We start from the raw sequence: 13,592 nt of genomic DNA on the forward strand, positions 1-13,592 counted from the left end.
TGGGGTTGGCGGGGACCTTGGTGCACAGCTGAGGTTCTCCACCACCAGACCCTTTGTCATTGCCAGGGGGGTCTTTGATCAGTAGCTTCAATCCCACATTCCTGGTCCCCATCTGTTGCTATTGGAAGTGCCTAAAAGGCTTTTAATTTACAGACAAAAGATGGGAATGTGGGATGTGGGGTTTTCAGCATCTACAGAGGATGAGCTCTGGTGCTGGGAGGCTCTGTTGTCTCTGGAATGAAAGTGTTTTGTGTGGTGTGAGTGGGGATGCAAAGAAAATCTACCTCTGCACTGCTCCTGCAGGATCTGCTGGGAGGGAATTGCGTCTTCCAGAGGGTTTGGGGGATGCTGAGTTGATAGTCATAGAATCCCAGCCTGCTTTGGGTTGGAAGGGACCTTAAAGCTCATCCAGTTCCAACCCCCTGCCATGGGCAGGGACACCTTCCGCTAGAGCAGGTTGCTCCAAGCCCCATCCAAAGTCCTGTCATTAAGGCTGGGAATCTGGGCCAGTGTATCCCAAAAGGCCAAAACCAGGGAAAACTTCTCAGGATATCCCTTGGGAGCTGGGGAGTGGGATCCTCGGGACACCAACTCCCCCTGGCTGGACCCTGGGCTCTGCATGTTCCCCCCAGTCCCACTTGGCAGAATTTAGGGCTATGAAAGGAGGGAAGGAGGGAAAAAAAAGCCTAGAAATGATTCCTGGTATTGGTTTTTCCCTTTTCAATGAGGAGTTATAAGCCAAGCAGCAGCTCTTTGGTGCTGAGCGCCTGAATCCAGGCCAGGCTGATCCAGAGCAAGGCTGCTGGGAGCTCTCACCAGGAAAGCCAGCTCCATTCATTTCCATGTGCATAATAATGCAATTATAAAGTCAGCCTAAACCTGCCGTGCAGACAAAGGAACACGCAGCTTCCTAGTTCATCACACATGTAGGGATTAAGCCTGGGATGTTTGTGTGGATTCATTGGAAAAAGAAAAGAATGTTTTCTGTAATAGCAAATGTGTTATTAGACTGTAAAGATGGTCCCTGGGCGTAGATTGGAGGTGTGTGGCAGGTCCCGTGTGCTGGCACATGCTGCATTATCCAGCTGGGCTGGGAAATGGCTGGAGTCGATGCTCAATGGCAAAAGTCATTTGAGCCACATTTGGAGCTGCTGGGCTGTGAAAATACAACTGCATCGTCCCTCCAGTGCCACCGGGGCGGTGCAAAGGCTTGTGGACACCGGGGCTTGCAAAATAACCTCGGCTTAAGGGGCTCCAGCTTTCCTGAAGATGGGTTTTCCCAATACAAGACATGAATTGAGAGGTAGTTCCTCTCCCATCACTCCCCAAAACACCACCCTGAGGTGGCCCCTGCTCGTTTCCAGTGCCCCAGAGTCAAAGGAGAGCTGGAAAGTGCTTGCTAGCTCTGATTTTATTGATTTCTTGCAGTAGAAAGCACAGTTCCTGTACAGAAATGCCATCAAAAGCCCAAAATCACAAGGGCTGGAGCTGGAAATATTGGCTGAAGCACTTAGTGAGGTCCCAGCTGGTGCTGGGGACCTGACAACTCCCAAGCTCCATCACACACAGAGTAGCAGGGGATGACCTGGCATCACTTCAATACATACAGCTATAGACAGAGATATACAGATCTATATATATACAAGTACACAGAGTGCCCTCCAGGCTGCAGCATGGAGGGAGGTGCCCTATCCATGGATGATGAGGTTCACCTCTCCCTGGCCCCCAGAGTCTTCTCTGTGGTCTCAGCACCTCTGTTGCTATGGTTGCAAACATTCCTTCCTGCTTCCCCAGCCTTGATTTGGGGTTGGTATTTCCAGGGGACATTGAGGTGGGTTAAAACAACGATTTGGGGCCATCACATTTATTTTGGGGGGGATAACCCCCAATTTAAAATCATAGAATCATAGAAATTAGGGATTTAAATGGAGATATGGAGCTGGAGCTCAGCTCTGCGGGTTTTCCCCCAATTCCTGCCCTGTGCAGCCGATCCTACACCCAAGGCTCCATGAGCAGCCAGGCTTGGGGTGACAGAGGATGAGGAGACCAAGTGTGGCTCTTCATCCTCCATCTGTGCCTGCAAAGGGATCCTGAGGAGCCCTGGGTGGGAGCTGGAGATGTCCAGCCTGATGCAACCCCAGGTGAGAGGCTTTGGCTTGGGGTGGGGAGACACGGTGCAGGCAGGTGAAGATTTGAGACCCAAATGGGCAATTTCACCCTATTTGCTTCCTTAGAAAGAGAAACTGGGTGGTGGGAAGGGGAGAGAAGGAGAAGTCACGGTCCCTGGATGCTGCTTGCAGCCAGTGGGGGGGATCCAGGGAGTGGGAGTCCAGAAGGACTCAGCAGTCATGGGTTAGCAACAGCTAATGTTGGTTCAGGGGTCCCTGGCTGGTGGCTCCTGCAGGATGTGCTGCCCCTTTGGAGGGATGTCTATTCCAACCAGGTAAGTGCTGAGAATAAAATCCCTAAACCTCTGCCTCTTGTGGGCTGTGGGTCCTTTCTCAGTGCTTCCATGAGCTCTGTCCCTGCTTGGGGAATTATGGAATGATGGTGTATTGTTTCACCCCCCAGCTTCTACATCCTGTCCTTTCTGGGTCTGCTAAAGGGGACCTGGGCAGTGCTGTTGTCCATCCCTCACCCAACGGGCAGGGGAGTCCTGTTGGTCCTCCCTAATTTCTTTAGCACTCCTCAAGTGCCCCCCAGCCTGCTCCCTTCATGACATCTTTCTCAGCCTTAACATCTTTGGTGGTAGATGGGTGAGGAGCAGTTCCCTGTCATCCTGATGGATGCTGGGCATGGGGAATTTGGCATCAGCCAAGATATGCCCTGCTTTATCCCCTGGCTGTATCTGTATTCCCAGCATCACATCTGTGTCTAGGGCTGCCCTGGCTGCAGTCGGAGGTCTCTAAATAATACAGTGATGACACTAACAGTGCAAAGTTGTCCTCTGGGGACAGTCCCAGCCTGAAGAACTCCAGTAACAGTTGTCCTATGGATGTGGAGCTCTTTGATAACTGTCTCTGAAGTGGCATCATTTTCTCCTCATGTCTCTGGCTGGTTTTTGGACCCGGGGGATGGAGTGAGGCGTCATGATGTGGCATCACCCCCCAGCACAGTCCCCTTTGGCCATGAGAGCATTTCCCCTCTTGCCTTGGGCTGTGGTGTCATCTTGAGCCATGCAGGAGAAGAAACACATGGCCATTCAGTCATGGTGTCGCAGGGTGCTTGGGCCATGCGTTGGACCCTTGTCAGGTGTATGGGGCTGGTATGTTGTCCCTGGCAGTGGTGGGAGCAGCAGCAGAGCAGCTCTGCCCAGGTTGTCTCTCCTTTTGGTCCTCTCCACTGCTTGGTGAGTCCTGACTCCCTCATCCCTGGTTCTCCAGGATGAAAAAAGCCTTTTCAGTCACTCGCTCTCAGTGTGAACACAAACCCAGCGGCATTCTTGAGCAGGGCCCAGGCCACCACCCTGCTAGAGCTCCGTGGTGGTGACCTGGGTCACTTCTGAGCGCAGGTCATCCCCTCCATGGCCCCGGCAGCCCCGCTGGAGGCTGCCCACGTCTAGTCATGCCGGCTTGTTGCGGGCTTCGGAAGGGGTGCAGGTGGAGATGCGCTCCCGCGTGGTGTTCCTGGCCCGGGAGAAGCTGTTCTGGTCCACCCGGGCTCGGAAAGGCAGGCAGAACTCTCGGAAACACCTCTTGAAGTTCTCATCCAGGAAAGCATAAAGGACGGGGTTGAGGCTGCTGTTGGTGTAACCCAGGGCAATGCAGAAATGCAGGCTGGCCACCACGTAGGGATTCTTCTTATCGATGTCCACCAGCGTCCAGACAATGACGAAGATGTGGATGGGCGTCCAGCAGATGATGAAGGCTGCCACCACCACCAGCACCATGCGCGTGATGCGCCGCAGGTTGCGGTCCTTCTCCTTGGAGCCCGAAAGGAGGCGGACGCTCTTCAGGCGGAGGATCATCAGCCCATAGCAGATGGTGATGACCAAGATGGGGACCATGAAGGCAAAGATGAAGACGCAGATCTTGGTCACGGTGTCCCAGTAGATGGGAGGATCAGGGAACTGGAGCGTGCACAGCACCATTCCGTCTGCAGAAGAGAGAGCGATCAAAGAAGGAACCAGTGGGGTGTCTGGTTTGCTTTCTGCTCAGTCATGGCTGGGCATGTCCATGCTTGTCATACATGCCCACCTGCAGAGATACTCAGAAACCTTGTGCCGCCAGCCCCCTGCCCGTGGGTGCCAAGGGGATGCAGTGGATGCAGTGACCCAGGGACTTGTTTCCTGCAGGTTTCCCTGGGCCATCCCCAAACTGTCTTCTCCCAACCCCCCATGGTGGACATGTCCCCATGTTACCTTCCACTGAAACGTGTCTGCCCACAGCTTTCCTAGCAGCCAAGGGTGGCTTTCCTAGCTCCTGGTGTCTTCACACAGAAGCCTTGGATCTCAGTGTGGGCCAGGTTGGGGACTTTGCAGTAACACTGGGGGTGGGTTTAGGCACCTGATTTGCACCCCAGGAGGTGGGGAGAGGCACTGGTTGCACTGGAGATAGGGACACTTTCTGGGGCACTTTCTGGGACAGTTTCCAACCTCTGCAGCTAAGATGGAAAATAAGACCATGACAATTTTCCATGGCTTATGGTCCCATGAAGGGGTGTCCATTGCTAAGCTCAAACCTGCTACAAGACCAGGTTGCTTGGGTTTGATAGGTCACACCTGGGATGGACAGATGGCTCAGGAGGGAACCTCTTCCCAGAAGCCACTTGCCTTTTGACTTGGTGACTGCCATGGCCATGATGGGCACCCCGATGAGGGAGGAGAGCACCCAAATGCAGACATTGATGATCTTGGCCTTGGCTGGCGTGCGGAAGTCCAAGGCCTTGACCGGGTGGCACACGGCGACGTAGCGGTCCACACTCATCATGGTGAGGGTGAAGATACTGGTGAACATGTTGTAGTAGTCAATGGAGAGCACGACTTTGCAGAGCAGCTCTCCAAAGGGCCAGGTCTCCATCAGGTACTTGGCACTCTGGAAGGGCAGCGTGCTGGTGGCCAGCGCATCTGCCAGGGCCAGGTTGAAGATGTAGATGTTGGTGGCTGTCTTCATCTTGGTGTACCTGGGGGTGGCAGAGAAGGGAGCTATTACATGTGGTCAGGGCTGCATCAGCGTGCCCAAGGATGTGTGTGCACACTCAGTGTGGTGAGGAGGGGGCACAGCCTGGTTTTTGCTGGCTGCTTTCAAGGTGCCATCACCATTGGTGGGCTGGTGATGTGCCCTCCTGCAGCACCGATATTCTCATGGACTGGTTTGGGTTGAAGGGACCTTAAAGCTTCTCCAGTTCCAACCCCTGCCACAGGCAGGGACACCTTCCACTAGAGCAGGTTGCTCCAAGCCCATGTCCAACACACATTCCCATGGCTGCTTTAATTCAAAGGCAATCTGAATTAATTTTGGAGAAGTCACTTCTCCAATGAAATCAATTCACCCTGTTTCCATGCAGGAGTTGCACAATGTCCTTTACCTCCCAAACCATCCTTTACCTGATTTTCTAGCCAGTAAATCCTGATTTTCTCCCTTGCTTCCCTGTCGAGTTGACTTGCAGAAATTGGATGGATTACACCCGGAAAGAGGCCATCTGGAAGCAGCACAATTAGCCAGGCTATTGCTCCAGAGCCTTTGGGGAAGGCTGGCTGCCTTGGCCATGGCATGGAGGACGCTGGTTCTGCTCCTTGTCACATCATGGAAAGAGCAACACGCAGTCCTGAGTGCCAAAACCCTTCCTGAAGGGATGGGTCTGTGTCCTCAGAGCATCCAGCCCTGCTCAAGGTCATGGTTGATTGGAAGTGGATGCACATCCATGCTGCTGAGGGGCATTTTGGGGGTCCCGAAAGGGCAGCATGTTGGGGTTGGGTTGGGGCAGCTGGGTGGCAGCCCCGGCTTGTTGGTAGGCTGAGGTCAGCAGCTCAAACCCTTCCCTTGCTCTCCCTTCCAGCAAGTTCTTGTTGTTCAGAGCAGCCTCCACAGCCCCAAGCTCATTTAGATGCACCCTAATTAAGTAACAAAAGTGTCAGTTTCAACACAAGCATCTCCATGCATGGATAAACCTGCCTGGAGCATCCTCAGATCCTAGACAGAGAGGAGACAACCCCTTGGTTGCTGGATGAGAGGATAATTGACACAGCTTATGGAAGAACCCTATCATGTGATGGGGTGCATGGAGTAAATTGGGTTGAGTAGCTCCTATCTCGGATGGTTGTTGCTCTGCTGCCCTGCCTGGAGACCAGGAGAGCAGGTTGGTGTAGGAAAGAAGTTCCTAGGCTTGATGGTACCATCCACTCCCTTCATTTTAGCCTTTCCTCCATCTTGGCAGGGTCAGGAGAGTGTCAGTGGGGACAGAGATTCTCTGGGTTACACTGGTGGTAGAACCAGGACACGGAGGCTGCAAAACCTATTCCTCACTGGAAGAGCAGCACCCAGTTCCCTTCTCATTCACCATGGCTGCAAACGGCAGCCCCTTGCCCAAGGGTGGAAATATTAGAGTTGAACTTGATTTTATTTTAAATATGGCATTAAAAAAAGAATGCCTTTTCCTTGAAAAGTCTTTTTCACTTCTCTTTGGTGTTATTTTCACTTCTCTTTCGTGTTATTTTCATTTCTCTTTGGTCTTCTTGCCAGGTTTTGCCTCGCCTAGATGAAAAACTAGTCATTTTGGGTAGGTTCACACTTCTTTGATCTCTGCTTTGTGAGTACAGTGGGAAAAAATCAGTTATTCACACTGTGCACTGCCAGACGTGTTCAGCTTCTCCAGCCCCAGCCAGATGTGCCAGCGGTGGGGAGACAGGGCTGGATCCCCCTCCCCATGCTGTGCTGGTGAGGAGAAAGCAGCAATGGGGATGACTGGGGTGATGGGATGAGGGGGATGACTGGGGTGATGGGGGTGACAGTTGAGCCCCTGGAGATGGGGTTTCAGGGCAGGATTCAGCCCCTTCCAGGATTAGGCTTTAGGTCAAACCCACTGCACAGGGTGTGGGGGGGTCCATCCTGGTGAACCCTCCCAGAGCTGCAAACAAAGCTGCTGCTCCAGAGAAGAGGTTTCTCCCCCGCGGCAGAGCTGATGGAGCTCCCCAGGCTGCCAAACCCACCGCAATTAAACAAGTGCCTTGATTGGGAACTTACACACTTGAACGAAACAATCTGGAAGATGTTGATGGATAAGTGAGGCTGGAGGGGATGGGGCCAGCTCAGGGCAGCTCCACATTCTGTTTGGACTCCCAGGTAGGGACCTCTTAACTCTCCAAACCTCTTATCAAATAAGGAAGTGACAGAAACCACTTGCAAAGCTACTGGAGCAGTGCTGGGTGCAGCAGTGCTGGGTGCTGTCGGTGCTGGGTGCTGTCGGTGCTGGGTGCAGCAGTGCTGGGTGCTGTCAGTGCTGGGTGCAGCAGTGCTGGATGCTGTCAGTGCTGGGTGCAGCAGTGCTGGATGCTGTCAGTGCTGGGTGCAGCAGTGCTGGGTGCTGTTGGCCACGCTGGAGTCAGAGCATGCTGGCAAAGCTGACCTTCATCCAGGCATGTGGCTGGGCTTTGGCTGCTCTGGCCATGAAGTGCTTTGGGTGCTCAGCTCCCTGGGGTGCTGGGTGCCCATTCCGGGAGCTCAACTGGGGGTCATAGAGCAGGGTCCTGTATGTACCTGCTCCTTGGGATGCATGGGCTCTGTGCTGCATTCCCTGGCACCCAGGGCCACCCCTGGCAGCAAGGTCTGAACCCGAGCTGATCCCATTTCACAGGCTTATCCTGCATGGACATGGCTTTCCACAGCAGAGCTTACCTACTCCTGGCCTAAACCTTGCCAACAAACCCCTGTGAAACCACATAAGGGTCAAAGGCACATGCTGGGCTCTGTGTGTGTCTGCAGCCACTCCTGCCCCAGGGGCATTTATTCATTCCTTGGGAGATGTGTTTCATTCCACTATCAGTTGGTGGGTGGAAAACAGGGAGCTAGAAGCCATGATGATGGGATCTGTGGATGCTGTAAAGCCAGGCTTTCTAAAGCGTGGGTACCATTAGGTTACTCAGTGAGTTAAACCAGGAGGATGCTGTTTGCACATGAAAGCTTTCTCTTTTAAAATGCCTCTGCTCCGAGAGCAGAGCCAGCTAAGGAGCTAAGGACGCTCATCCTTCTCAGTGACACGGTACCTGGTGGATGTCTCTGCAAGAATTACCTTAATTTGCTTTTTCAGGCCAGGACTGGGTTTGAAAGCTACTTGGAGTGGATGAAAAATCCCATTTGGTGTCAGGTAGAGTCAGTGAGTGACATCCCCATCCCATCCCATCCCATCCCATCCCTGTTGCCCACCCTCTTGGATGGTTAAAAATAGGCGGCTGGGCAGCCTGGTGTGCCTCATGGGCATGTTTCAGGCTGGTTTCCTTCTCCCTGGTGAGTCACCACATTCATTTCATGCGCAGGCAGTGCCGGGCTGTGCTGACCTCCTGCAACCATTGCTATGGACAGAAAGTGCTGCGGGGAAAAGGTTCAAAATGGGCATTTGGGGGGTTGCCTAAATCCAGCCACAAGCACCAGGGGTGTTCAGCCCTCACTGGGGCTAAAGTAAGCCCTGGGGTGATGGGAATTGGGATTAACCCCATGAATCCTGGGCCCCCCAGTATAAACCCCCTCTGGTGTGGATGCTGTCAAGCCCATTGCCAGTAGCAGTGTGATGGTGAGCACAGCTCCTGCCTCTGGTGCTGATGGGGCCATAAAGGTTCTGTGGTCTGCAAGACTTGCCTTTATCATCCCATATTAACCACAGCCTCGACCATGTCAACCCGTCTTACCCAGATAGGAGCAACCACTGTCTCGGACAAAGGGGCTGTTTGTATAGGCAGGAAATGTTGCACCCCAGGACAAGCATTAGGCTGGGTACAGCAGCATCTCCCTACTGAGAAGGGGATCATAGGGGGGTCCTGTTGCCTGTTTTGGGGTGCAGAGACCCAGAAGATGCCCCCCCCCACCTCTGCCCAGGGAAAGCCTCAGCAGAGGCGCCTCTGCAAGCCAAGGTCCTGATACATGTTTTGCCACTGAAAGCTGGATGGAAGCAAAGCGGGGTTCAGGGTCCCCCAGGACCTGCTGCTGCTGGAGGTGGTACGTGGTGTTGAGGGACCGGGGGACAGCTTGGCAGTGGTGCGAGCTGGGTTGAGTGATGCATGCTCCTGTTCTTTGTTACAGAAAAGCAGGAGTCAGCGGCTGCAGCAGCAGGAACAAGAGCTCGCAGCGGAGCCGGGAATGGGCTGGATGGTAATTCATGCTGTGTGCATCTCAGGTGCCAGCGATGGAGTGGGCAGGCACCAGTGGAGCCCACCCACAGCCTCTCTGCCTGGCTGTGGGGCTTGGGAGGCTCCCTGTGAATGTGGCAGCTCTTAGTGGTGCCATTTGTGTGTTACCTGCTCCCAAGCACCCAGCGCACACCCACCTTCGCTCTGCTGCTCTCACACCCAGCGGACACTCGCCCCTGGTGCACACTCACTTCTGCCACTGTCTCAATCAAGCACACGCTCAGTCCCGGTGCACTCTCGCTCCTGCTGCTTTTTCATGCCTGGGAGACAGTCCCGGTGCACACTTATTCCTGTCGCTCTCACGCTCAGTACACGCTCACCCCTCGTGCACGCTCACTTCTGTTGCTGCCTCACACATGGTGCACAACCGGTCCCGGGACACGCTCACTTCTGTCTTGCATCTTGCACGTGGTGCACGCTCATCCCCACCTCACCCTTGGTGCACACTCACCCAAGATGCAACATGCGTGCTCCCCATGCCCCTCACTCGCCCTTTTGCCACCCCCCTGGGCTCTCACCTGACGATGCCGTACATGACCAGGACGTTGCCCAGCAGCCCCACCACGCACACCACCGAGTAGAGTGCGGTGATGACGATGGCGATGAGGATGGAGGTGGCATTCTTGGCCTGCGGTGTCCCGGTGTCGTTGGCTCCGTGGCCGGGCAGGGAGCCCCAGGCGGTACCGTTGCCCCAGGCGGGGCCGGCAGCCGTGGGCAGCTCCATGGCCTGGGCGCATCCGAGTGCCGCGGGTTCGAGTCCCGCTCCCGGCGCAGCCGCCGCCTCTCGCACGGCGCAGCGGACGGGGACGCTTTATAAACCCGGCGTGTCCCCCGAGCCACGTGCCCGGTGCTGCCCCCACCCCTGCCTGCCTCTTCCTCCTCCTCCTCCCTGCCTGCACCCCCTGCCTGCTCCCCCCGCTTCCTGCAGGATATCCCCCCCCCGCTCCTTACCTGTCCCCCCCGTCCCTGCCTGATGCCTTCCTCCCCCCTCACTCCGTGCCTGCCCCTCTCCCTGCGGCAGGTCCTTGTCTTCCTCCCTGCTCTCTATTTCCCCCATCGCTGCCTGCCCCTCCATCCCTGCTTTATCCCACTGTTCCTGCCTGCCTTTCTCCCCGCAGATCCCTACCTGCACCTCCCACCCCTCCATTCTTGCCTCCCCCCCATTTTTGCCTGCCTTCCTCGCCCCATTCCCTGTCTGTGTCCCCCCCCATCCCTGCTTTATTCTCCTCATCTCACTGTTCCTGCCTGTCTTTCTCGCCCCTTCCCTGTCTGTGTCTCCACCATCCCGATCCCTGTCTCCTCCCCTCATCCCTGCCTGCCTTCCCCCCCCAGTCCCCTGTCCCTGTGCCCTCCATCCTTGCCTGCAGCCCCGAGCACCCCGGGGGGGTCCCAGGCTTGGGTGGAGGGGGTGGGGCGATGGATCTCGGTGCTATGGCTGGATCGGGTTTTCTTTGTCTGGAAGAAGGGGGGAGCAAAAAGACCCCCCCCTACTCCGCAAAGCAAAGCTGGGCTCTCCCTGACCCCCACCCTCCCGGCTACTTTTCTCTGCCTCCTTCTATCCCCCATATGCTGGGGGGGCTGGATGGGCTGGGGGGACGCTGAGGAGGTTTGGGGGGATGTAGGAGGGATTCGGTGGGGTGAGGGAATGGGGGAAGGAACTCAAGAGATGCTGTTGGTGGGAGGCTTTGGAGGGATGGGGGGGGAAATCCGGGGGGGGATACGAGGGGGTTGCTGTGGGGTGAGGGCTTTGGGGGGATGCTGAAGAGGAAGTGGGGGAGCAATGCTGGGGGGTAAGAAGGGGTGCTGGCTGGGTAAGAAGGGGTGCTGGCTGGGTAAGAAGGGGTGCTGCTGGGTAAGGAGGGGTGCTGCTGCAGGGTGAGTGATCTCAGGGGATATTGCAGGCTGGGGGTGCACACACAGACCCGTCAGCACCTCCTGCTCAGCAGAGCTGGGCTTTGTGGGGTGCTTGAGGGTCCCCCTCCCCTCACCAAGGGTGCTCCCCATCCTTGGGTACCCAGTGGATGTGGGGGCCCATGTCTGGGACGTCTCCATCACCTTTTTGTTTTAGGGATGGATTCATTCCTTGCCTTGTGTGCTGGGCTTGGCTGGGGAGGGTGGTTTGCTGCGACCTGAGGTGCTTTGGGCTGGGAGGGACGAAGCAAGGGAGATGGGCCATGGAGCTGGTTCAAGCCTGGAGCTGGGCTTTACAGTCTGCGCAGCTCCTGCAGTGTCAAAGCATCCAAATAGTTCATCAAGAGCCTCATCAAAAGGCCCAGGAGGGAATTAGCAGCTTTTCATTCATCTGCTGGTTCAGATGCTAAACAGCTCCTGGGCTGCTGCTGATGGAGACAGCGATGACGTGCGGTGGTTTGTGCTGTCACAGAGCGAGGGCTTTGGTGGTGATGGTCCTGGAGGGTTCGTTGGATGGGGAAGGGCAGGAATTGGGAGTACGGACATAGCTTTGATGTGCTATAACTGCTGGAGGTCCTGCCCTTTGTTCCTCATGGGACACATCAGCCTCTGCCTGGAGGGTCTTTCCATCCGTGCGATGGTTTCCCAAACCCAGGGCAGGGCAGAGGCACGTGTGTGTCACCCTGGACATGGGATTTAAACACCTTCTCAGTGTGACACCAGCCTCCCAGGCCCAGAGCAAGGCACTGAGTCTCTGCTGTGTGCATCTCTGACGCAGTCCTGCTGCCCATCACTCCCAGTGGGAGGGAAACATCAGGTCGGGAAGTGCAAACCAGCTTTTAGTATGGCTGAGGAGAGTTCATCCCTTCGCTTGGCTCCCGGCACAGCCAGAGACCCCCCCATACCCCTTTTCCAAAGGGTTATCCGCAAAAGACTAATCATCCTGGCAGGTTCCAGCAAACGCATCCCCTCGGCTCAGCTCTGGCATTTGAGTTCATTCTTTCCAGCTGGAATGTTAAAAATAAACCCAGTGGATACATCAAATGCATGGGAAATCTTTAAAGGGCTTTGCTGTCCATCCACCTCCATCCAGTTGTTGCTGCTCCATGGATGGAGGTGCCAAACTTGGGAAAACTGAGGCAGGGAAGGCACATTGGAGGGGCGAGCATCACCCATGCCCAAGGACAGTTCATGCAGAAGGTGAAGGGAAGTGATGGCTCCTTCAAGTCCTGAGCCCCATCTCTGACACTGGTCAGGAACAAGGGAATTCTCTCTGTACCCTGAGCTTTATCAATGTCCCTTCATTTTGAGTCAAGTTCTGCTTTCCTTCTCATCTTAGGAAGCTCTCTCTGGCATCAACATAGCTTGTACTTTCTCCTCCACCCCCTGGATAACAGTGGGATGCAGCTTCTCCCACTGCCTCCAAACAGCCCTGGCACAGGAAAGGAGTTAAATCAAACTGAGGTGATGAGAGTGATGTTGAGGCTGTCGAGGAGGAGAATTCATGTTGCTCATCACCCGGTGAGTTGGTGTTCATCCAGGGGGATACAGAGCTGGAGCTGCTCGTGGCAGTGCTGTGATTTACTCAGAGGCTGCAAACTCCACAAGGAATATTTCCCCATGGGAAGACCCTCTTCCCCTCTGGAATTGATTGGGTTTCATTAAAATGACCCCAATGTTGCCTCCATGGCTTTGTGTGCTGCTTGTTCTCCTTCCTCCCCATTACTGCACAAGCAGGTATCTCGCTTGCACAGGGTTTTGTTTTCAAAGCCAATCCTGCTCAGACCTGGAACTGAGCATCAGTGATTGGTCCCGCAGGGACAGGCACTGACTGAAATGCCACCGTGGGTGCTGCATCCTGGTCCCATCGTTGTCCGTGACCCTTCCTAACACCCTGGATGGTACCTGCAGGCAGGGACACATCACACGAGCAGGCACCATTTTTCCTCCATCCTTTTGCCTGCTTTTCCACATGTCCTCCACAAAACGAATGTCAATGGAGCACCACATCCCCAGGTGTTCAAGAGGAGCCAAAATAACTCCAGGGATCAGGTGCTCCTTGGGAAGTTTTCTCTTTCATTGGCTAAGAGAGGGATTTCGTTTACACAACTGCAACTCCTCCTGCAGGGAAGGAAGGAATGTGGTTCTGGGAGTCGAGCCTACCGGGTCCTTTCCCTTCTGCCCTCAGGGGTGTGAACCCATTGCAGGGTCTGTGAGCAAAGCCTAAAAAGAGCAGGATGCATAAGAGGAGCTGGGATTTTCCAGGTCGAAGATGGGAAGTAGGAGATGGGACCTAGGTTCCCACAAGGCTGGGTACCCAGAAAACCACATGCAAAAAGAGCAG

The 13,592-nt window shown here is 55.1% G+C and overlaps 1 protein-coding gene across 1 annotated transcript; it reads right to left on the reverse strand.

Moving 5' to 3' along the window:
• Nucleotides 1-1,393: 1,393 nt before the first annotated feature.
• On the reverse strand, nucleotides 1,394-10,165 carry OPRD1 (opioid receptor delta 1). The gene is made up of 3 exons (XM_030504295.1): nucleotides 9,856-10,165; nucleotides 4,772-5,121; nucleotides 1,394-4,095 (listed from the first exon to the last, which is right to left on the reverse strand). The coding sequence occupies exons 1-3, from the start codon at nucleotides 10,059-10,061 to the stop codon at nucleotides 3,563-3,565; spliced, it is 1,089 nt and encodes a 362-aa protein (XP_030360155.1). The 5' UTR covers nucleotides 10,062-10,165; the 3' UTR covers nucleotides 1,394-3,562.
• Nucleotides 10,166-13,592: the final 3,427 nt, after the last annotated feature.

This window comes from Strigops habroptila, chromosome 12 (genome assembly GCF_004027225.2).
Source record: "Strigops habroptila isolate Jane chromosome 12, bStrHab1.2.pri, whole genome shotgun sequence".
NCBI lineage: Eukaryota > Metazoa > Chordata > Aves > Psittaciformes > Psittacidae > Strigops > Strigops habroptila.